Genomic DNA, 25,265 nt, shown 5'->3' on the forward strand with positions numbered 1-25,265 from the left:
AATCGCTATTTCTCCATTGGTTCTGCTACTGTAGGACAACAAGGAAAAGTTATTTTTTATCGTAAATTCTCTTTCCTTGAGTCTGAAACAGTAGCACGTACTTTCCCTCCCAATAGAGTTGTATTTTTTGCGCAGTTTTTCTGAGTCTAAGGTTTCCTGAAAATATGTGATAAGTACACTTGGGAAAGAAAAAAGCTAGTAGGTATTTATAGGCAGAAGACGATTTAAACTAATTTCTATCACCTCCAGTAATTTAATAAAATGAGAATTCGGCACTCCAAAAATTTGTGCCGCATTCGCATTTTTATAATTCGAGTTATAGTTTGAGTGGAACCCTATTTGTGCACCCATTTAGGAGTGCCACACAGCCCTTTTTTTGCTTGTTAATTTCTATCGTCTATCCTTTGTTCCAGGAGGATAAAATCTCCATTGGTGCTGCTGCTTCAGATTAAAGCAAAAAGAATTTTCGGCAAGAAATTAAGACTTGTTTTTCTTTAATGTTTTTTTCTGTATCCTTCATATTAAGATATATTGTATACTTCTCTAAAAATGTAAGTAAAGCATTTACATGTGAAAACACTAATTTAAGAAGTGAAACAAGACCTTTTATGAGGAACTAATAGTGCCGTTTCTTGTAGCATTTACGAAATACCCACACTCCAGACAGATCTGGCATTTAAGATTAGGACTGGATGTGTAGAAATTAGTTTTCTAAAAGGTATCACAAACAGCAGGACAAAATTGACCCACTACTTCAGAAGAAAGACAGCTCCTTGAAGAATGAAGAATTTCGCTATCTTTTTCACTATTTCTTGGTTCCTGTGGCCAGGAGAAATGAAAGAATGGCCTACACATACAATCTGCAAGACAAAGGACTTTGAAGCATATTACAAAAGTTGTGGTGAGTTCACGGAAAACTGAATTCTTGTTTGCTAAAGATCACTGCATACTCCTGACTGTTTTAATAACTTCCATGTCGTGCTGAGGATAACTTATAACGCAAGCAATGCCTGCTTTTACCAAGGGCATACAATGACGGAGCACTGCCTGCCAGCTCAGCATGAACTAGATATTTTTCATTAAAACTACAACCTGACTACGAGGTGAGACAGTCACAGCACAGAGCCACTGTAATTCAATGTAGCACAAACGTGTCTTTTATAATCTGTTTATAAGCAGAAAGCTAATTGTAATTGTACGTTTCCATAAAGAATAAACATGTACCTTAAAGCTAACATCAAAGGCATATGGCAATGTAAAAGCACAGCTTCTGTATTAAAGAGAATCTGTCACCAGGTTTCTGCCATCGTATCAGGAAACCGGGTCTCTGACCCTATATCATGCTGCTCTCAGATGTGATACCAAATACTTGGTGTCAAGTTAAATATTTCACACTTTATAGTATTGTTTTCAGGAGTCTCCAAGCTCTTTGGATCCCACAATGTTGACAGCAATATATTTATGAACTGCCCAAACTTTGCTTAGTAATAGTAACTCTGTTTAATACCTAGTATGCCTCTTGAATGGAAGGGAATAAATATGCACCCTTAGTTAAATATTATTAAATTTTAAGAAGCTGAAAAGCAATTAGAGCACTGTTTTCATTTTCATGAACAGAGATCCCAACAGTATTCCCTTCCAAAAAGCATGCTAGGCATTTCCCTAGGGCCCACACTTCCCCAGGGGCCCCCAGGCAGTGGTGCTATGTAAGTTAGGGGGCCCATCACCACGGCTGGCACCCGGCCCCACCCAACATTGTGCACTCAACTGTTTCAACATCATGCTGATATAGTTGAAAGCAATGATGGAGGAGAGAGCCTCAGGTGACGCTCCTTCTCTCATGATTCTACCTCTGCATCTAACACAGCAGGCATGATGTTGTCACTTCATCATGCATCATGCTGTGTTGGGCAGAGGAGCTGCTGAGGAGAAGCGCTGCAGAAACTGGAGCAGCGAGAGAATGGGGAGAGGTGAGTGTTGTATTTTTTTATATATATATCATTGAGTATGTGGTGGCCATAATACTGCAGGAATATGGGGGCTGCATTATACTATGTGTACTATATGGGGCTTCATTATACTCTATGGGGCTGAATTATACTGAATTATACTTTATCGAGGACCATGGGGAGGGCATTATACTGTGTGTGTACCATATGGGGGCTGCCTTATAATCTATCAAGGACTCTGGGGAGTGCATTATACTATATACACTATATGGTGGCTGCATTATACTCTGTTGAGAACTATGGGGTGTATTATACTATATGTACTTTATGTGAGATGCATTATACTGTATGGAGGACTATGGGGAGTGCATTATACTCTATGAAGGACTATGGGGAGTGCATTATACTACATGGAGGCTATGAGGAGTGGTTTATACAATATGGAGGACTATGGGGAATGCATTATACTATATTGAGGACTATGAGGAGTGTATTATACTACATGGAGGACTATGGGAATGTATTATACTATATAGTGGATGATCGAGTGTATTATACTGTCTGGAGGAATATGGAGTGTCCATTATACTATATGGAAGACTATGGGGAGTGTAATATACTATATGGAGGACTATGGGAAGTGTATTATACCATATAGAGAACTATGTGGAAGACTATGGGGTGTGCATTAAATTATATTGAGGACAATAGAGAGTGCATTATCCTATATGGAGGACTATGGATCACTTTATATTATGTGGAGAACTATGGAGCACATTATACTACATGAGGACTATGGGTCACATTATACTATATGAAGGATTATGGAGTGTACATTATACCATGTGGAGGACTATGGGGTGCATTATGATATGCTGCCTACTCATCAGGAGATTGGATTGTTTTGCAGGAACAAAAATCATTGTTCTTGGCAACATATTGTTGTCGGCACCACATCACAGATATGCTACTGATAACTTGATACTGTATGGGAACATCTACTTGTGATTGATCTGTGCCCATCATTCCTCCTCATTCAGCATAAAGAGGATAGTAAACAAGCACCAAACAACTTCAATATTGTCGCTTAATGGCCTGAACTCAGGGCATGTAAATAAAACAGAAATGTTTCTGTGTGATGGAGCCCCACTTTGAACTTTTGCCCAAGGGCACCTTTTTGTCTAAAACTGGCCCTGTCCATATGCAGAGAACAGTCCTAATTGATTGAAAAAATAATTTTATCACTCACTGATGTTGACCAAAGACAGATAATGTTAGAATAATTAACTAAAGGTGAAGGTGTGCTCTCCATTTAACTGCCCTTTGCTCCAGCGCCACCACTTTGGAGGATCTTCGCCTAGACTGGAAATGGTGACATCCAGATCTAGTCACCTGAAAATTGTAGCCTACCACTGGTCCCTGTCAGGTGACTGAAGATTGAGAGATCATCACTTCTGATTCAGTCGAAGGTCTTCTGGAGTGGTAACACTGAAGCATAATCTGCAGTCGGACCAATCCCTTTAAAGGCTCTTCTTCCATTTTAGTAAGCAATGATATATTGATAGGATATGCCATCATAACTTAATGATCGCTTGCAATCTGGCCTATATGAACCCCCACTGATGTTGATGATAAAGGTGCCACAGAGCAAAAAAGTAGTATTTTCACTTTTTTTTGCTACACATCAGCACTCATAACTAGGGTTGAGCGACTTTTACTTTTTTTGGGTCGAGTCGTGTTTTGCGAAACCCGACTATCTCAAAAGTCGAGTCGCGTGCAATCGTCCGATTATCGCGAAAAGTCGGGGATCGACTGAAACACGAAACCCAATGCAAGTCAATGGGGAAGCATAGTCGGCAGTGAGTGGGGGCCAGGAAAACACCTACAGTGCCCATTTTAATGGAAAAAACATCCATTCTTGTTTCTGAAGCTTGTCAATCTAAATTAACTTTATAATAATAGTTGCGCATTGGAAATTGGAGGTCATGTGGCTAAAGTTGTGGGGGGTAGGGCTGGTTCAAGTTTTTAGTGGGCCCAAGAAACGTGGACTACGTCACGGCGGTGGAGCAGTGAGAGGTAAGTATTTCAACTTTGCAAGTGCTGTGATCCTGAGCAAGCAGGGGGGGCCCACTCGTTGGCATTGCCACTGGCACAGGGCCCCTCAAAGTACGGCGGTGTGTTTGCACGGCGGGGGCGCCTCCCACCGGCAGCGACACTTCTGCATACTCTGAGGGGCCCTGTGCCTGTGATGTCGCCAACGAGTATGCCCCCCCACCTGATGAAGGAACCTGCACTTTCATCTGCACCTTCCTCTTTGTCCCAGTGTAAGGTGGTATAGTATGCAGGAAGGGGAACCTGACTTTCAGCAGGATCAGATTGTGGCTGTGTAGCGTGCAAGGGGAATGTAGTGGTCTGGGTCAATGTACCACTAGACTCATCTAGCACTGGCTGGGCAATGGGCAGGATGAGGATGAAACACAGATATAGGCCCAAATAATAAAGTGGGCTAAATGCAGTTCAAAATTGGTAACAGGACTAACCAGACGTCATTGCTTTGTTCACCGTTAGTAGGCCCCAACCACACTAGTAGGCCAACAGCAGTGTTATATTAACAACAACTACTTAATGAGAGCCTGAAGATTGAAGCTCAGGCAAGTAAACCTGGAGAACACCTTTGAGGGCCAGACACCGTTAGTAGGCCCCAACGACACTAGTAGGCCAAATGCAGTGTTATATTAACAACAACTACTTAATAAGAGCCTGAAGATTGAAGCTCAAGAAAACAAACCCAGGAGCGGCAGACACCATTAGTAGGGCCCAACCAGACAAGTAGGCCAAATGCAGTTAAATATCTGATACTATAGGCCGAAAGCCTGAAGACTGAAGCTCAGCTTTTACAGTGAAGGACAACACCAGGGAGTGGCAGACACCGTTAGTAGGCCCCAACCACACATATTAACAACAACTACTTAATGAGAGCCTGAATATTGAAGCTCAGCTTTGTACAGTGGAGGACAACACAAGGGAGCGGCAGACACCGTTAGTAGGCCCCAACCACGCATATTAACAACAACTACTTAATGAGAGCCTGAAGATTGAAGCTCAGCTTTGTACAGTGGAGGACAACACCAGGGAGCGGCAGACACCGTTAGTAGGCCCCAACCACACATATTAACAACAATTACTTAATGAGAGCCTGAAGATTGAAGCACAGCTGTGTACAGTGGAGGACAACACCAGGGAGCGGCAGACACCGTTAGTAGGCTCCAAACACACATATTAACAACAACTACTTAATGAGAGCCTGAATATTGAAGCTCAGCTTTGTACAGTGGAGGACAACACAAGGGAGTGGCAGACACCGTTAGTAGGCCCTTATCACACATATTAACAACAACTACTTACTGAGAGCCTGAAGATTGAAGCTCAGGCAAGTAAACCTGGAGAACACCTTTGAGGGCCAGACACCGTTAGTAGGCCCCAACCACACATATTAACAACAACTACTTAATGAGAGCCTGAATATTGAAGCTCAGCTTTGTACAGTGGAGGACAACACCAGGGAGCGGCAGACACCGTTAGTAGGCTCCAAACACACATATTAACAACAACTACTTAATGAGAGCCTGAATATTGAAGCTCAGCTTTGTACAGTGGAGGACAACACAAGGGAGTGGCAGACACCGTTAGTAGGCCCCAACCACGCATATTAACAACAACTACTTAATGAGAGCCTGAAGATTGAAGCTCAGCTTTGTACAGTGGAGGACAACACCAGGGAGCGGCAGACACCGTTAGTAGGCCCCAACCACACATATTAACAACAACTACTTAATGAGAGCCTGAAGATTGAAGCTCAGGCAAGTAAACCTGGAGAACACCTTTGAGGGCCAGACACCGTTAGTAGGCCCCAACCACACATATTAACAACAACTACTTAATGAGAGCCTGAAGATTGAAGCTCAGCTTTGTACAGTGGAGGACAACACCAGGGAGCGGCAGACACCGTTAGTAGGCCCCAACCACACATATTAACAACAACTACTTAATGAGAGCCTGCAGATTGAAGCTCAGCTTTGTACAGTGGAGGACAACACCAGGGAGCGGCAGTCACCGTTAATAGGCCCGAACCACACATATTAACAACAAGTACTTAATGAGAGCCTGAAGATTGAAGCTCAGGCAAGTAAACCTGGAGAACACCTTTGAGGGCCAGACACCGTTAGTAGGCCCCAACCACACATATTAACAACAATTACTTAATGAGAGCCTGAAGATTGAAGCTCAGCTTTGTACAGTGGAGGACAATACCAGGGAGCGGCAGACACCGTTCTTAGGCCCCAACCACACATATTAACAACAACTACTTAATGAGAGCCTGAAGATTGAAGCTCAGCTTTGTACAGTGGAGGACAACACCAGGGAGCGGCAGACACCGTTAGTAGGCCCCAACCACACATATTAACAACAACTACTTAATGAGAGCCTGCAGATTGAAGCTCAGCTTTGTACAGTGGAGGACAACACCAGGGAGCGGCAGACACCGTTAGTAGGCTCCAAACACACATATTAACAACAACTACTTAATGAGAGCCTGAATATTGAAGCTCAGCTTTGTACAGTGGAGGACAACACAAGGGAGTGGCAGACACCATTAGTAGGCCCCAACCACGCATATTAACAACAACTACTTAATGAGAGCCTGAAGATTGAAGCTCAGCTTTGTACAGTGGAGGACAACACCAGGGAGCGGCAGACACCGTTAGTAGGCCCCAACCACACATATTAACAACAACTACTTAATGAGAGCCTGAAGATTGAAGCTCAGGCAAGTAAACCTGGAGAACACCTTTGAGGGCCAGACACCGTTAGTAGGCCCCAACCACACATATTAACAACAACTACTTAATGAGAGCCTGAAGATTGAAGCTCAGCTTTGTACAGTGGAGGACAACACCAGGGAGCGGCAGACACCGTTAGTAGGCCCCAACCACACATATTAACAACAACTACTTAATGAGAGCCTGCAGATTGAAGCTCAGCTTTATACAGTGGAGGACAACACCAGGGAGCGGCAGACACCGTTAATAGGCCCGAACCACACATATTAACAACAAGTACTTAATGAGAGCCTGAAGATTGAAGCTCAGGCAAGTAAACCTGGAGAACACCTTTGAGGGCCAGACACCGTTAGTAGGCCCCAACCACACATATTAACAACAATTACTTAATGAGAGCCTGAAGATTGAAGCTCAGCTTTGTACAGTGGAGGACAATACCAGGGAGTGGCAGACACCGTTCGTAGGCCCCAACCACACATATTAACAACAACTACTTAATGAGAGCCTGAAGATTGAAGCTCAGCTTTGTACAGTGGAGGACAACACCAGGGAGCGGCAGACACCGATAGTAGGCCCCAACCACACATATTAACAACAACTACTTAATGAGAGCCTGCAGATTGAAGCTCAGCTTTGTACAGTGGAGGACAACACCAGGGAGCGGCAGACACCGTTAGTAGGCCCCAACCACACATATTAACAACAACTACTTAATGAGAGCCTGAAGATTGAAGCTCAGCTTTGTGCAGTGGAGGACAACTGTAATGGGAGACAGACACAATAAGTGGGCCTAAATAAGTAATTAGGCAAAATGCTTTTCAAAATTGGTAAGTGGAGTACACTTGCAGTACAGTGTGGTTCAGCGGAGGAGGGCATGTGTAATTAGTGGCTCTGACACACGAAGTAGGCCTAAAATAAAAATGAAGGCTATATTAAGTTCAAAATTGGTAAAAGGAGTACACATGTAGCATAGCTGGGTTCTGTGGTGGAGGACAACTGTTATGACAGGCTTACTCAGTTACTAGGCACAAATAAGTAAGTAGGATAAATGCAGTTCACTATTGGTAACAGGAGTACACAGGCGGCATAGCTTTGTTCAGTGGAGGACAACTGCAAGGAGTGGACTGGCTGAGACAGACACACGTAGTAGGCCTACAATGGAAAGTAGGCTCTATGCAGTTTAAAGTAGGTTACAGGGGTACACAGGCAGCATTGGTGTGCTCAGCGGAGGGCAATTCGAAGGAGTGACCGCAGACAGACGTAGAAGGCCTATAATAAAAAAATAGGCTCTATGCAGCTTCCATTATGAGGCAGGGGTACACAGGCAGCATTGGTGGCCTCAGCAGAGGACAATTCGAAGGAGGGACCGCAGACAGACGTAGAAGGCCTAAAATAACAAAATAGGCTCTATGCAGCTTCCATTATGTGGCAGGGGTACACAGGCAGCATTGGTGTGCTCAGCGGATGACAATTCGAAGGAGGGACCGCAGACAGACGTAGAAGGCCTAAAATAACAAAATAGGTTCTATGCAGCTTCCATTATGTGGCAGGGGTACACAGGCAGCATTGGTGTGCTCAGCGGAGCACAATTCGAAGGAGGGACCGCAGACAGACTTAGAAGGCCTAAAATAACAAAATAGACTCTATGCAGCTTCCATTATGTGGCAGGAGTACACAGGCAGCATTGCTGTGCTCTCAGGAGGACAATTCGAAGGAGGGACCGCAGATAGTAAGTACTCCCAAAAACTAAATAGATGTCAATGTCTCGCCCCCCCCCAAAAAAAAAAGGGGGGGGCATACTTCGGTACAGGGTTGGGCTCCTATGCTGACTTTCAGACATTGCAATTTGGCACAAAGTATTTACTGTTGTAAAAGTAGGACAGGGCCCCTGCCTATTTTGAATAGCATCATACATGTCAACAAATTGTTATTGTCAGTGCCAGGCATTGAATGATTTCAGCGCATAGACTAAACAGTGGTGGAGCAGCAAGAGATAATTTTGCAAGTGGTAGAGCACTGTTTGAGCTGGGGGGGGCACTCTCTCGTGGCAAGCGGTACAGGACCAGGGCCCCTCATGTTACAACGGTGTGTCTGACGTTGGGTGCGCGCCACCACCGCCAGAGACACTTCATTGTACTATGACGGACCCAGTGGCAGTGCCGTAGACCAAAAGTGAAGTGGACACACCCACCTCTTCAGACAAAAGGCACTCTGACGGGTGCTTGCGCCAAGTGGCGAAACCACGGCCCCGTGGGGGGAGTTAGGCCATTTAGGGAGGTGTAGACATTTCGTATGCTGTACAAACAGCAGCTGCAAATTTAGAGATTGCAACAGTCAGTAACACCAGTCCCAATGCAAGACCTTTTTTCAGGAAAGCTAGGTGTCAGCCGGGAAAGGTGGGGAAAAATAATTAGAAATCCATGAGTGGTTCATTTTAATGAAGGTTAGATTATCAACATTTTGGGTCACCAGACGAGTCCTTTTTTTGGTCAGTATTGAACCAGCAGCACTGAATACTCTTTCTGATAGCACACTAGCTGCTGGGCAAGCAAGCTCCTGCAATGCATATTCTGCCAATTCAGGCCAGGTGTCTATTTTGGATGCCCAGTAATCAAAGGGGAATGACGGTTGAGGGAGAACATCGATAATAGAGAAAAAATAGTTAGTAACCATACTGGACAAATGTTGTCTCCTGTCACTTTGAATTGATGCTGCAGTACCTGTCGTGTCTGCGGTCATTGTGAAATCACTCCACAACCTGGTCAGAAAACCCCTCAGTCCAACGCCACTTCTGATTTGTGAACCTCTAACACCTCTGCCCTGTTGCCCCCTGCAGCTCGTGTGAGAACCATCACTGGCGCTGTGTGCTGGGAATGCCTGAATCAAACGGTCTACAAGAGTAGCTTGTTTGGTTGCCAATATTTGTTAGAGGTTCTCATGTGGCATGATATTTTGCAATTTGCCTTTATAGCGAGGATCAAGGAGGCAGGCCAACCAGTAATCATCATCGGTCATCATTTTTATAATGCGTGGGTCCCTTTTGAGGATATGCAAGGCATAATCCGCCATGTGTGCCAATGTGCCAGTTGTCAAATCTGTGCATGTGCTGGGTTGAGGAGCACTTTCGGGCAAATCAATGTCACTTGTCTCCCTCTAAAAACCAGAACCCGGCCTTGCAATGCCAGCAGTTTCTGTTGCCCCCTGACAAGCTTCCTCATCCAAAAAATACTCATCCCCATCATCCTCCTCGTCCTCCTCCTCTTCGCTTGCCACCTCATCCTGTTGACTTCCCTGAGCAGACAATGGCTGACTGTCATCTAGGCTTCCCTCGTCCTCGGCTGCAGATGCCTGCTCCTTTATGTGCATCAAACTTTGCATCAGCAGACGCATTAGGGGGATGCTCATGCTTATTATGGCGTTGTCTGCACTAACCAGCCATGTGCATTCCTCAAAACACTGAAGGACTTGACACGGGTCTTGTAGCTTCGACCACTGCACACCTGACAACGCCATGTCTGCCATCCAACTGCCTACCCGTGTATGTGTATCCTCCCACAAATACATAACAGCACGCCTCTGTTCGCACAGTCTCTGAAGCATGTGCAGTGTGGAGTTCCACCTTGTTGCAAAGTCGATGATTAGGCGATGCTGGGGAAGTTGCAAAGACCGCTGATGGTTCTGCATACGGCTGGCGTGTACGGGCGAATGGCGGATGTGCGAGCAAAGTCTGCGCACTTTCAGGAGCAGGTCGGGTAACCCCAGATAACTTTTCAGAAAGCACTGCACCACCAGGTTTAAGGTGTGAGCCAGGCAAGGAATGTGTTTCAGTTGTGAAAGGGCTATGGCAGCCATAAAGTTCCTTCCGTTATCACTCACTACCTTGCTGCCTCAAGATGTACAGTGCCCAGCCATGACTGAGTTTCTTGCTGCAAGAACTCGGACAGAACTTCCGCGGTGTGTCTGTTGTCACCCAAACACTTCATTGCCAATACAGCCTGCTGATGCTTGCCACTAGCTGTCCCATAATGGGACACCTCGTGTGCAACAGTGGCAGCTGCGGATGGAGAGGTCGTGCGACTGCGGTCTGTGAACGAGCTCTCGCTTCTGCTGGAGGACGAGGAGGAGGAGGGGGGACGAACGCCTACAGCCAACTGTTTCCTAGACCGTGGGCTAGGAAGAACTGTCCCAATATTGCTGTCCCCTGTGGACCCTGCATCCACCACATTAACCCAGTGTGCCGTGATGGAGACGTAACGCCCCTGGCCATGCATATTGGTCCATGCATCTGTTGTCAGGTGCACCTTTCTACTCACAGATTGCTTGAGTGCATGGACAATGCGGTCTTTTACATGCTGGTGGAGGGCTGGGATGGCTTTTCTCGAAAAGAAGTGTCGACTGGGTAGCTCGTAGCGTGGTACAGCGTAGTCCATCAGGGCTTTGAAAGCTTCGGTTTCAACTAAACGGTAGGGCATCATCTCTAATGAGATTAGTCTAGCAATGTGGGCGTTCAAACCCTGTGTATGCGGATGCGAGGATGAGTACTTCCTTTTCCTAACGAGAGTCTCATTTAGGGTGAGCTGGACTGGAGAGCTGCATAGGGTGGAACTAGCGGGGGTGCCGGTGGACATGGCAGACTGAGAGAGTGTTGGTGATGGTATTCTTGCTGTTGCCCTACATACAGTGTTTCCTACCACGAACCTGGTGATTCCCTGACGGCTTTGGCCTTGCGACGAAACCGCCACATTTACTGCAGGTGGTGTGGTAAATGGTGGGCTTACAGTGAGGGAAGGGATGTAGCATTGCTGACTAGCTTCATTGTGAGAGGGTGCTACAACGTTAATGGACATTTGGTAGTTAGTCCAGGCTTGCAAGTGCATGGTGGTTAAATGTCTACGCATTTAGTTTGTATTTAGATTTTTAACATTCTGACCTCTGCTGAAGGTCCTTGAGCATTTCTTACAGATGACTTTGCACTGACCATTTGGATCTTGGTTAAAAAAATACCAGACTGCACTCTTCCTACTATTGGATACCTTTAAACAGATACGGGCCTGCCAGATGGAACCTGTTGCGATGTTGATGCCTGCTGCGACTCCTCCTCCTCCGCTTCAGAGCTACTGCCGCCTGCACCCTGTTCCCCCAATGGCTGCCAATCGGGGTCAACAACTGTGTCATCTATGACCTCCTCTTCTATGTCCTGGGCACCTTCCTCTGGGTCACCGTGTAAGCCAGTACTATAGCGTTTGTGACGGGGCTTAATAGTGTCATCAGGGTCAGATTCTGGATCAGTACACTGCGAGGGCAATGTTCTGATCTGAGTCAAAGGAACAGCATAATAATTTGGCTGTGGCTGTGCATCTGTGCACTCCATGTCCGATTCATCTTGTAATGCGCATGGCCTGTTAACAATTTCCCTTTCTAACCCAGGAACGGTATGTGTAAATAGCTCCATGGAGTAACCTGTTGTGTCGCCTGATGCATCCTTCTCTGTTGTTCTGGGTGAAGAACACAAGGAAGCGACTGGTCCCTGACCGGGAACATCCACTGACGATGCACTGCTCTTACATTTGGCACTTTCCGAGGAGGAGGCGAAAGAGCTAGAGGCAGAGTCAGCAATGAAAGCCAAAACTTGTTCATTCTGCTCCGGCTTTAAAAGCGGTTTTCCTACTCCCAGAAAAGGGAGCCTTCGAGGCCTTGTGTAGCCAGACGATGACGCTGGCTCAACAACTTGAGACTTAGGTGCTATTTTGCTTTTCCCACTACCACCAGATGCTCCACCACCACCACCATCATTACCAGCTGGCAATGACCGCCCACAGCCATGACCTCTTCCACCAGACTTCCTCATTCTTGGAAAAAATAAACCAAACTAACAACTGTTATGTGGTCCTGTACAAGCAGGTAGAAGGTGTACGTAAACTTGTTGTGAATTAAAATCTCACTTTTTTATGTGTGGGAGAATGCAGGGAACAATCAGGCCCACTGGATTACACTACACAGTTTGATTGGCAGAAAGAGGCTGGCAGATATGCCACGGACAGGAGTGATGCAGATGCACACACTGGCAATAGAAATCTCCCTCTTTATGTGTGGGAGAATGCAGGGAAAAATCAGGCCCACTGGATTACACTACACAGTTTGATTGGCAGAAAGATGCTGGCAGATATGCCACGAACAGGACTGACGCACGCAGATGCACACACTGGTAATAGAAATCTCACTCTTTATGTGTGGGAGAATGCAGGGAACAATCAGGCCCACTGGATTACACTACACAGTTTGATTGGCAGAAAGAGGCTGGCAGATATGCCACGAACAGGACTGACGCACGCAGATGCACACACTGGCAATAGAAATCTCACTCTTTATGTGTGGGAGAATGCAGGATTTAATCAGGCCCACTATATCACAGTATATGTTCTGTGGCACAAAATGACTGACAGATACCACAGACCGCACTGGCACAGATGCACAGATTTGGCAAGATTATTCTCCCTTTATTTAATTTTTTTTTTTGGATTTGGGAGACAAGTGAATAAATCAGGCCCACTATATCACACTATATTTCCTGTGGCAAAAAATTAATGACAGATACCACAGACAGCACTGGCACAGATTTGCCAAGATTATTCTCCCTTTATTTACATTTTTTTTTTGATAGGGGAGACAAGTGAATAAATCAGGCCCACTATATCACAGTATATTTTCTGTGGCAAAAAATGAATGACAGATACCACAGACAGCACTGGCACAGATGCACAGATTTGCCAAGATTATTCTCCCTTTAATTTTTTTTTTATATGGGAGACAAGTGAATAAATCAGGCCCACTATATCACAGTATATTTTCTGTGGCAAAAAATGAATGACAGATACCACAGACAGCACTGGCACTGGCACAGATTTGCCAAGATTATTCTCCCTTTATTTAATGTTTTTTTTTATTTTGATAAGGGAGACAAGTGAATAAATCAGGCCCACTATATCATGGTATATTTCCTGTGGCACAAAATGAATGACAGATACCACAGACAGCACTGGCACAGATGCACAGATTTGCCAAGATTACTATCCCTTTATTTAATTTTTTTTCTTTTTGGTATGGGAGACAAGTGAATAAATCAGGCCCACTATATCACAGTATATTTCCTGTGGCACAAAATGAATGACAGATACCACAGACAGCACTGGCACAGATGCACAGATTTGCCAAGATTATTCTCCCTTTAATTTTTTTTTTATATGGGAGACAAGTGAATAAATCAGGCACACTATATCACAGTATATTTTCTGTGGCAAAAAATGAATGACAGATACCACAGACAGCACTGGCACAGATGCACAGATTTGGCAAGATTATTCTCCCTTTAATTTTTTTTTTATATGGGAGACAAGTGAATAAATCAGGCCCACTATATCACAGTATATTTCCTGTGGCACAAAATGAATGACAGATACCACAGACAGCACTGGCACAGATTTGCCAAGATTATTCTCCCTTTATTTAAATTCTTTTTAATTTTGATATGGGAGACAAGTGAATAAATCAGGCCCACTATATCACTGTATATTTCCTGTGGCACAAAATGAATAACAGATACCACAGACAGCACTGGCACAGATGCACTGATTGGCAATATAAATCTCCCTTCTTAGGTGTGGGACAGTGCAGAAAAATACAAGCCCACTGTTTTACACTACACAATTTCAGGGGCTGAAAGTGGCTGGAAGATATTAAAAAAAAAAAAAAGGACCGTACTACAATTACTATCTCCCTACAATAATCTCTGAAAAGTATGGCAGGCAGCAATAAAAAGGACTGCTGCACACAAAAAATGAGGACAAACAAACAAGATAGCTGTGCAGAAAGGAAGGAGCAACAGGATTTGTGCTTTTAAAAAAGCAGTTGGTTTGCACAGCGGCATACACACAGCAACTGTTGTGGATTCTGTTTGTGGGCTCCCTCTGGTGGTTACTGCAGGTACTGGGTGACTTTGGTGGGTTGCGGCCTTTGGTTTCCACCTGTCCATCAGAGGCTGGGTGTTTCCTATTTTACCTGGCCTTTCTGTCATTCCCTTGCCGGCTATCAATGTATTCAGATGTGCTCTGTTTGGTTCCTGCCTACCTGCTCCCAGATCATTCAGGATAAGCTAAGTGCTGATTTTCAGTTGTTTGGTTTTTTTGTCCAGCTTGCTTATTATGTCTCTATGCTAGCTGGTAGCTCTAGTGCAGGGGTCCCCAACTCCAGTCCTCAAGGCCCACCAACAGGTCATGTTTTCAGGATTTCCTTAGTCTTGCCCAGGTGATAATTGCATCACCTGTGCAATACAAAGGAAATCCTGAAAACATGATCTGTTGGTGGGCCTTGAGGACTGGAGTTGGGGAACACTGCTCTAGTGGACTGAGGTTCTCCCCATGTGCCATGAGTTGGCACATGGGTTCTTGTAATCTCAGGATGGTTTTTTGATTAGGGTTTTTTGCTGACCGCTCAGACCCCTTTTGTATCGTTCTGCTTTCTAGTTTACAGCGGGCCTCAATTTGCTAAACCTATATATATCATCTCTATGTGTGTGCCTTCCTCTCATTTCACCGTCAATACATGTGGGGGGCAACTATACCTTTTGGGGTTCATCCCTCTGGAGGCAACTGAGGTCTTTATTTTCTCTGCAGTACTAGTTAGCTCTTAGGCTGGTGCGTGGCGTCTAGAACCAACGTAGGCACGCTCCCTGGCTATCTCTAGTTGCGTTTGTCAGGCGTAGGGCAGCGGTCAGCCCAGGTTCCATCACCCTAGAGCTCGTCCGTTATTTATTTGTACCTTGCTTGTCCTGTGCTATCCCTAGCCATTGGGGATTCATGACAGTATAGCCGGCCCACAAAGTGTTAATTGTTTGGGCTGAAGCAGGAGAAAAAGAAGTGTTTAAGGGAAAATTTTTTTTTTTTTTTCCCTTCAGAGTTTTGCTGCCTAGCCCTTAATTGCTGTCTAGCTGCTTCTTACCTCCTCTTAACCCTTGAATGGCTCTGATCTTAGCTGTTTAACATGGATGTCCAGAGTTTGGCTTCCAGCCTGAGTAATCTCGCGGCAAAAGTTCAAAACATACAGGATTTTGTTGTTCACACTCCCATGTCTGAACCTAGAATTCCTATTCCAGAGTTCTTCTCTGGAGATAGATCTACCTTCCTGAATTTCAGGAACAATTGTAAATTGTTTCTTTCTTTAAAATCTCGCTCCTCTGGAGACCCTGCTCAACAGGTCAGGATTGTAATATCTTTCCTGCGGAGTGACCCTCAGAATTGGGCATTTGCATTGGCACCAGGGGATCCTGCATTGCTCAGTGTGGATGCGTTTTTTCTGGCATTGGGATTGCTCTATGAGGAACCCAACCTGGAGATTCAGGCTGAAAAGGCTTTGTTAGCCCTCTCTCAGGGGCATGATGAAGCGGAAATATATTGTCAAAAATTTCGGAAATGGTCGGTGCTTACTCAGTGGAATGAGTGCGCCCTGGCTGCAAACTTCAGAAATGGTCTTTCTGAGGCCATTAAGGATATTATGGTGGGGTTCCCTACGCCTACAGGTCTGAATGAGTCTATGGCTATGGCCATTCAGATTGATCGGCGTTTACGGGAGCGCAAACCCGTGCACCAGTTGGCGGTGTCTTCTGAACAGGCACCTGAGACTATGCAATGTGATAGAATTCAGTCCAGAAGTGAACGGCAAAATTATAGGCGGAAAAATGGATTGTGTTTTTATTGTGGTGATTCAGCTCATGTTATATCAGCATGCTCTAAACGCACAAAAAAGCTTGATAAATCTTTTGCCATTGGTACTCTGCAGCCTAAGTTCATTTTGTCTGTAACTCTGATTTTTTCACTGTCTTCCATTTCCGTTGATGCCTATGTGGATTCGGGCGCTGCCCTGAGTCTTATGGATTGGTCATTTGCTAAACGCTGCGGTTTTAGTCTGGAGCCTCTGGAAGTTCCTATTCCTCTGAAGGGAATTGACTCTACACCATTGGCTATGAATAAACCGCAGTATTGGACACAAGTGACCATGCGCATGACTCCCGTTCATCAGGAGGTGATTCGCTTCCTTGTACTGTATAATTTACATGATGTACTAGTACTGGGTCTGCCATGGTTACAAACTCATAATCCTGTCCTGGACTGGAAAACAATGTCTGTGTTAAGCTGGGGATGTCAGGGGGTTCATGATGATGCACCTCCGATTTCTATCGCTTCATCTACTCCTTCTGAGATCCCTGAGTTTTTGTCTGACTATAGGGATGTTTTTGAGGAGCCTAAGCTCAATTCGCTCCCTCCTCATAGAGATTGTGACTGTGCTATAGAATTGATTCCTGGCAGTAAGTTCCCTAAGGGTTGTTTATTTAATCTGTCACTGCCAGAGCATACTGCTATGCGGAATTATATTAAGGAGTCCTTGGAAAAGGGACATATTCGTCCATCTTCGTCCCCTCTGGGAGCAGGTTTTTTTTTCGTGGCAAAAAAAGATGGTTCCCTGAGGCCTTGTATAGATTATCGCCTTCTGAATAAGATTACAGTCAAATATCAGTATCCATTGCCATTATTGACTGATTTGTTTGCTCGCATTAAGGGGGCTAGGTGGTTCACTAAGATAGATCTTCGCGGTGCGTATAATCTGGTGCGGATAAAACAGGGTGATGAGTGGAAAACCGCATTTAATACGCCTGAGGGCCATTTTGAGTATTTGGTAATGCCTTTTGGACTCTCCAATGCTCCGTCAGTCTTTCAGTCCTTTATGCACAATATTTTCCGTGAATATCTGGATAAGTTTATGATTGTGTATTTGGATGATATTTTGGTGTTTTCTGATGACTGGGAGTCTCATGTTCTACAGGTCAGGAAGGTGTTTCAGGTTCTGCGGGCCAATTCTCTGTTTGTGAAGGGCTCAAAGTGTCTCTTCGGAGTCCAGAAGATTTCTTTTTTGGGGTACATTTTTTCTCCTTCTACTATTGAGATGGATCCCGTCAAGGTTCAGGCAATTTGTGACTGGACACAACCTACATCTGTTAAGAGCCTACAGAAGTTCTTGGGGTTTGCTAATTTTTATCGTCGGTTCATTGCTAATTTTTCCAGTATTGTTAAACCTTTGACTGATTTGACTAAAAAGGGTGCTGATGTTGCTGATTGGTCTCCTGCGGCCGTGGGGGCCTTTCAGGAACTTAAGCGCCGGTTTTCTTCTGCTCCTGTGTTGTGTCAACCTGATGTTTCACTTCCTTTCCAGGTTGAGGTTGATGCTTCCGAGATTGGAGCGGGGGCGGTTTTGTCACAGAGAAGTTCTAATGGCTCGGTGATGAAGCCATGTGCATTCTTCTCTAGAAAATTCTCGCCCGCCGAGCGCAATTATGATGTGGGTAATCGGGAGCTTTTGGCCATGAAGTGGGCATTTGAGGAGTGGCGTCATTGGCTTGAGGGTGCTAAACATCGTGTGGTGGTCTTGACTGATCACAAGAATCTCATTTACCTTGAGTCTGCCAGGCGTTTGAATCCTAGACAGGCTCGTTGGTCGTTGTTTTTTTCTCGTTTCAATTTCGTGGTTTCATACCTGCCAGGTTCAAAGAATGTGAAGGCAGATGCTCTTTCCAGGAGTTTTGTGCCTGACTCTCCTGGAGACTCTGGGCCTACTGGTATCCTTAGGGATGGGGTAATATTGTCCGCCGTATCCCAAGACTTGCGACGTGCATTGCAGGAGTTTCAGGTGGATAAACCGGATCGTTGTCCACCAGAAAGACTGTTTGTTCCGGATGATTGGACCAGTAGAGTCATCTCCGAGGTCCATTCTTCTGTGTTGGCTGGTCATCCTGGAATATTTGGTACTAGAGACTTGGTGGCCAGGTCTTTTTGGTGGCCTTCCTTGTCTAGGGATGTGCGTACCTTTGTGCAGTCTTGTGAAGTATGTGCTCGAGCTAAGCCTTGCTGTTCTCGGGCCAGTGGGTTGTTGTTATCCTTGCCCATCCTGAAGAGGCCTTGGACGCACATTTCCATGGATTTTATTTCTGATCTCCCGGTTTCACAGAAAATGTCCGTTATCTGGGTTGTGTGTGACCGCTTTTCTAAGATGGTTCATTTGGTGCCCTTGCCTAAGTTGCCTTCCTCCTCTGAGTTGGTCCCTTTATTTTTTCAGAACGTGGTTCGTTTGCATGGGATTCCGGAGAATATCGTTTCTGACAGGGGATCCCAGTTTGTGTCTAGATTTTGGCGGACGTTTTGTGCCAAGATGGGCATTGATTTGTCTTTCTCGTCTGCATTCCATCCTCAGACGAATGGCCAGACGGAGCGAACTAATCAGACCTTGGAAACTTATTTGAGGTGTTTTGTTTCTGCTGATCAAGATGACTGGGTTGCTTTTTTGCCACTGGCCGAATTTGCTCTTAATAATCGGGCTAGTTCTGCCACGTTGGTCTCTCCTTTTTTTTGTAATTCGGGGTTTCATTCTCGTTTTTCCTCTGGTCAGGTGGAGTCTTCGGATTGTCCTGGAGTGGACGTGGTGGTGGACAGGCTACATCAGATTTGGAATCAGGTGGTGGACAATTTGAAGTTATCTCAGGAGAAGACTCAGCAGTTTGCTAATCGCCGTCGCCGCGTGGGTCCCCGACTTCTTGTTGGGGATTTGGTGTGGTTGTCTTCTCGTTTTGTCCCTATGAAGGTCTCTTCTCCTAAGTTCAAGCCTCGGTTCATCGGTCCTTATAGGATCTCGGAGATTCTTAACCCTGTATCTTTTCGTTTGGATCTCCCAGCATCGTTTGCTATTCATAATGTGTTCCATCGGTCGTTGTTGCGGAGGTATGAGGTGCCCGTTGTTCCTTCGGTTGAGCCTCCTGCTCCGGTGCTGGTGGAGGGAGAATTGGAGTATGTTGTTGAGAAGATCTTGGATTCTCGTGTTTCCAGACGCAAACTCCAGTATTTGGTTAAGTGGAAGGGTTATGGTCAGGAGGATAATTCCTGGGTGGTCGCCTCCGATGTTCATGCGACTGATTTGGTCCGCGCCTTCCATAGAGCTCACCCTGATCGCCCTGGGGGTTCTCGTGAGGGTTCGGTGACCCCTCCTCAAGGGGGGGGTACTGTTGTGGATTCTGTTTGTGGGCTCCCTCTGGTGGTTACTGCTGGTACTGGGTGACTTTGGTGGGTTGCGGCCTTTGGTTTCCACCTGTCCATCAGAGGCTGGGTGTTTCCTATTTTACCTGGCCTTTCTGTCATTCCCTTGCCGGCTATCAATGTATTCAGATGTGCTCTGTTTGGTTCCTGCCTACCTGCTCCCAGATCATTCAGGATAAGCTAAGTGCTGATTTTCAGTTGTTTGGTTTTTTTGTCCAGCTTGCTTATTATGTCTCTATGCTAGCTGGTAGCTCTAGTGGACTGAGGTTCTCCCCATGTGCCATGAGTTGGCACATGGGTTCTTGTAATCTCAGGATGGTTTTTTGATTAGGGTTTTTTGCTGACCGCTCAGACCCCTTTTGTATCGTTCTGCTTTCTAGTTTACAGCGGGCCTCAATTTGCTAAACCTATATATATCATCTCTATGTGTGTGCCTTCCTCTCATTTCACCGTCAATACATGTGGGGGGCAACTATACCTTTTGGGGTTCATCCCTCTGGAGGCAAGTGAGGTCTTTATTTTCTCTGCAGTACTAGTTAGCTCTTAGGCTGGTGCGTGGCGTCTAGAACCAACGTAGGCACGCTCCCTGGCTATCTCTAGTTGCGTTTGTCAGGCGTAGGGCAGCGGTCAGCCCAGGTTCCATCACCCTAGAGCTCGTCCGTTATTTATTTGTACCTTGCTTGTCCTGTGCTATCCCTAGCCATTGGGGATTCATGACAGCAACGCAGCGATCAGGGAACCTTATAAGCTACAGAGCTGTTGCACAGAAATCTTGCCTCCACTGTCCCTGCAAACAAAAAGTGGTGTTGGACAGTGGAAATCGCTACAGCACAAGCGGTTTGGGGGTTAATATACCCTGCCTAATGCTGTCCCTGCTTCTGACGAAGCGGCAGCAACCTCTCCCTATGCTCAGATCAGCAGCAGTAACATGGCGGTCGGCGGGAACGCCCCTTTATAGCCCCTGTGACGCCGTAGAAAGCAAGCCAATCACTGCCATGCCCTTCTCTAAGATTGTGGGGACCGAGACCTATGTCATCACGCTGCCCACACTCTGTGTGCACCTTCATTGGCTGAGAAATGGCGCTTTAAGCATCATATGAAACGCGACTTTGGCATGAAGATCGTGTACCGCATGGCCGATCCCACGCTGGGATCGGGTCGGGTTTCATGAAACCCGACTGTGCCAAAAGTCGGCGACTTATGAAAATGACCGATCCATTTCGCTCAACCCTACTCATAACCTCACAGCCAGTGTTGGACTGGGGTGCCCAGAGCCCACCAGTAACCAACTTCAGGGCCCCACTTTACAGCTTCATGCAAATGTAACATTATCCTTAATCACCTTTTACAACAATGGACTGGGTATATTATTAAATTAATAAGATGCTGCCTTTTGTCTGTAAATTGTGCCAAGTACTGCTCATATAAGAAGATAGTGGCCTCTCTTGCACAGAGACCCACCAGAGGATTCTCCTGTTCTCCTGTGGGCCTATTTGCTTCAATTCAGCAGTGCTGCAGCATATACAGTATTTTTTGGACTATAAGATGCCCTTTTTTCCTCCAAAAATTTGTAGGAAAATGGGAGGTGCATCTTATAGTCCGGATGTACCTGCCATGGATGAGGAGGTGCGGGAACGAACAGGAAGCGGAAGCCAGCTCTGAAGTGTGTCCGCTACTTAGGTGAATGAATATTCACTGCTCTCCACCCCCATAGGTGTGGGGTGTAGTGAATATTCATTTATCTTTAATATTGGGCACAGTAGTCACAGCAGCAGGCTTCCTGCAGCCGCCGGGCGATCACATGTGCCCGCTATTAAAAAGAATGTATATCCACTGTTTACCATTTTCAGAGTGCTAGGCAGCTGCTTACAAGAGCCCATGGCTGCTTTTTTTGGCACAAGGTTAGAGGACGCTGGGGTTCCTAATGATGATAGTGAACAAGCCATAACCCTAACCGGCTAATTATGCTCTGAAACCTTGGTCAAAGTTATCTGAGTACACAAATTTTCAAGGATTGCCAAACTTTTGCATCTGTCCATCTTCTTTTTTTGTAATTTCTAAAACGTAAAAATGACAATTTATTTATTTTTGGCCTAAACTACAAAGGAAATGTGTCATCTTTAAATTAAGCCTTTTAGAGATCATTTAATCCTCAACTTGCTTAACTGTTCACAATAACAGTAATTTTGGCCAAGGGTGCCCAAACTTTATAATGCCCCTGTCAAAATAGGAGGTCAGTTTTCCCTGTATGAGTATAAGTCAGCTCAAAAGTCTATGGCAAGGGGGAGGAGCGGAATAGGTTGGCCAGAAGTTGAAGATGGGAATGAGTCATGCAGGGTCAAGAGACTTCCTGTTTCTAGATAGAGTAGACAAAAGAGAATAATTAGCTGAGTAGAGAGGCAATATGAGCAATTGTAAGTAGACAGTGCTATAAAATATGATGATTGCAATATACTAAAAGGATAAAAACTTTCATGGGAGAGATTCTTTTATCTAGCCCATTCTGTGCAATGAACAGGTCAGTTGCTGAAGTTGAATTGCGGGTTCTCCTATGATCACAAGAAGTAATTGATGTATTACATTTAAAAAGGTTGTTTAATCTTCTTGAATACCAGTAGACTGCTCCCTTGCCTCACAGATTCCTGCTGAGCTCTTCTTTTTGATTGACCATTTGATGGACCAACTGTGTGCTCTCCAATGCTGCAAGCAGATTCAAAGTTGCATTGCTGGCCCAAGCTATGTTTTTTCCAATGCTGCAAACAGAGGCAACTTTGCCTGTAGAGCATTGATACCAATACCAGAAACAATTTATGATGAGTAGGGTTGAGCGAAACGGATCGTTCATTTTCATAAGTCGCCGACTTTTGGCAAAGTCGGCGTCTCATGAAACCGAGCCGATCCCAGCGTTGCATCGGCCATGCGGTACGCGACTTTCGCGCCAAAGTCGCGTTTCGATGACGCTAAAAGCGCCATTTCTCAGCCAATGAAGGTGGACGCAGAGTGTGGGCAGCGTGATGACATAGATCTCAGTCCCCACCATCTTAGAGAAGGGTATTGCAGTGATTGGCTTGCTTTCTGCCGCGTCACAGGGGCTATAAAGGGGCGTTCCCGCCGACCGCCATCTTACTGCTGCTGATGTGAGCGTAGGGAGAGGTTGCTGCCGCTTCTTCAGAAGCAGGGATAGTGATAGGCAGGGTACATAAAGCTACAAACCGCTTGTGCTGTAGCGATTTCCACTGTCCAACACCACCTTTTGTTTGCAGGGACATTTTTTTTCCTCAGCGCTGTCGCTCATTGGGCTGCCTTAGAAGGCTCCCTGACCCTGATAGCTGCGTTGCTGTGCCTGTGTGTGTACGCCGCTGTGCAAACCAACTGCTTTTTTCAAAGCACAAATCCTGTATTTCCTTCCTTTCTGCACAGCTATCTTGTGTGTTTGTCCACACTTTTGTGTGCAGCAGTCCTTTTTCTAGCTGCCTGCCATACTTTTCTGAGATAACTGCAGGGAGATAAATATTGGCAACTCTGCCTCCATGCCAGTTCTGTGGGTGGCATCTCTCTCTCATTGTGTGGCACCGAAAACGAAAACCACTGTGTGATATTTGGCCATTTTTTTTTTTTTGGCTACATTCTCCCTTTTCCAAAAAAATAAATTAGTGGGAGATAAATATTGGCAAGTCTGCCTCCGTGCCATTGCTGTGGGTGGCATCTCTCTCTCATTGTGTGGCACCGAAAAAACCACTGTGTGATACTTGGCCATTTTTTTTTTTTGGCTAAATTCTCCCTTTTCAAAAAAAATAAAAATTAGTGGGAGATAAATATTGGCAAGTCTGCCTCCGTGCCATTGCTGTGGGTGGCATCTCTCTCTCATTGTGTGCCACCAAAAAGCAGTGTGTAATACTGGGCCTTTTTGTTTTTTTTGGGTAAATTCTCCCTTTTCCAAAAAAAAATAGTTAGTGGGAGATAAATATTGGCAAGTCTGCCTCCGTGCCAGTCCTGTGTGTGGCATCTGTCTCTCATTGTGTCCCAACGAAAAGCAGTGTGTAATACTGGGCCTTTTTGTTTTTTTTGGGTAAATTCTCCCTTTTCAAAAAAAAATAGTTAGTGGGAGATAAATATTGGCAAGTTTGCCTCCGTGCCAGTCCTTGTGTGGCATCTGTCTCTCATTGTGTCCCACCGAAAAGCAGTGTGTAATACTGGGCCTTTTTGTTTTTTGGGGGTAAATTCTCCCTTTTCCCCAAAAAATAGTTAGTGGGAGATAAATATTGGCAAGTCTGCCTCCGTGCCAGTCCTGTGTGTGGCATCTGTCTCTCATTGTGTCCCACCGAAAAGCAGTGTGTAATACTGGGCCTTTTTGTTTTTTTTGGGTAAATTCTCCCTTTTCAAAAAAAAATAGTTAGTGGGAGATAAATATTGGCAAGTTTGCCTCCGTGCCAGTCCTGTGTGTGGCATCTGTCTCTCATTGTGTCCCACCGAAAAGCAGTGTGTAATACTGGGCCTTTTTGTTTTTTGGGGGGTAAATTCTCCCTTTTCCAAAAAAAATAGTTAGTGGGAGATAAATATTGGCAAGTCTGCCTCCGTGCCAGTCCTGTGTGTGGCATCTGTCTCTCATTGTGTCCCACCGAAAAGCAGTGTGTAATACTGGGCCTTTTTGTTTTTTTGGGTAAATTCTCCCTTTTCAAAAAAAAATAGTTAGTGGGAGATAAATATTGGCAAGTTTGCCTCCGTGCCAGTCCTGTGTGTGGCATCTGTCTCTCATTGTGTCCCACCGAAAAGCAGTGTGTAATACTGGGCCTTTTTGTTTTTTTGGGGTAAATTCTCCCTTTTCCAAAAAAAATAGTTAGTGGGAGATAAATATTGGCAAGTTTGCCTCCGTGCCAGTCCTGTGTGTGGCATCTGTCTCTCATTGTGTCCCACCGAAAAGCAGTGTGTAATACTGGGCCTTTTTGTTTTTTTTGGGTAAATTCTCCCTTTTCCAAAAAAAATAGTTAGTGGTAGATAAATATTGGCAAGTTTGCCTCCGTGCCAGTCCCGTGTGTGGCATCTGTCTCTCATTGTGTCCCACCGAAAAGCAGTGTGTAATACTGGGCCTTTTTGTTTTTTGGGGGTAAATTCTCCCTTTTCCAAAAAAAATAGTTAGTGGGAGATAAATATTGGCAAGTCTGCCTCCGTGCCAGTACTGTGTGTGGCATCTGTCTCTCATTGTGTCCCACCGAAAAGCAGTGTGTAATACTGGGCCTTTTTGTTTTTTTTTGGGTAAATTCTCCCTTTTCCAAAAAAAATAGTTAGTGGGAGATAAATATTGGCAAGTTTGCCTCCGTGCCAGTCCTGTGTGTGGCATCTGTCTC

The 25,265-nt window shown here is 45.3% G+C and overlaps 1 protein-coding gene across 2 annotated transcripts in view; it reads left to right on the top strand.

Moving 5' to 3' along the window:
• The first annotated feature begins 633 nt into the window (after positions 1-633).
• Positions 634-25,265, top strand: part of LY86 (lymphocyte antigen 86) — a 95,927-nt gene continuing 71,295 nt past the window's right edge. For both annotated transcript variants that reach the window (XM_077267653.1, XM_077267654.1), the window contains exon 1: positions 634-901. In XM_077267653.1, the coding sequence (XP_077123768.1) occupies positions 781-901 (121 nt within the window). In that variant the 5' untranslated portion in view covers positions 634-780. The remainder of the gene's footprint in view (positions 902-25,265) is intronic.

Source organism: Ranitomeya variabilis, chromosome 6 (genome assembly GCF_051348905.1).
Source record: "Ranitomeya variabilis isolate aRanVar5 chromosome 6, aRanVar5.hap1, whole genome shotgun sequence".
NCBI classification, from domain to species: domain Eukaryota; kingdom Metazoa; phylum Chordata; class Amphibia; order Anura; family Dendrobatidae; genus Ranitomeya; species Ranitomeya variabilis.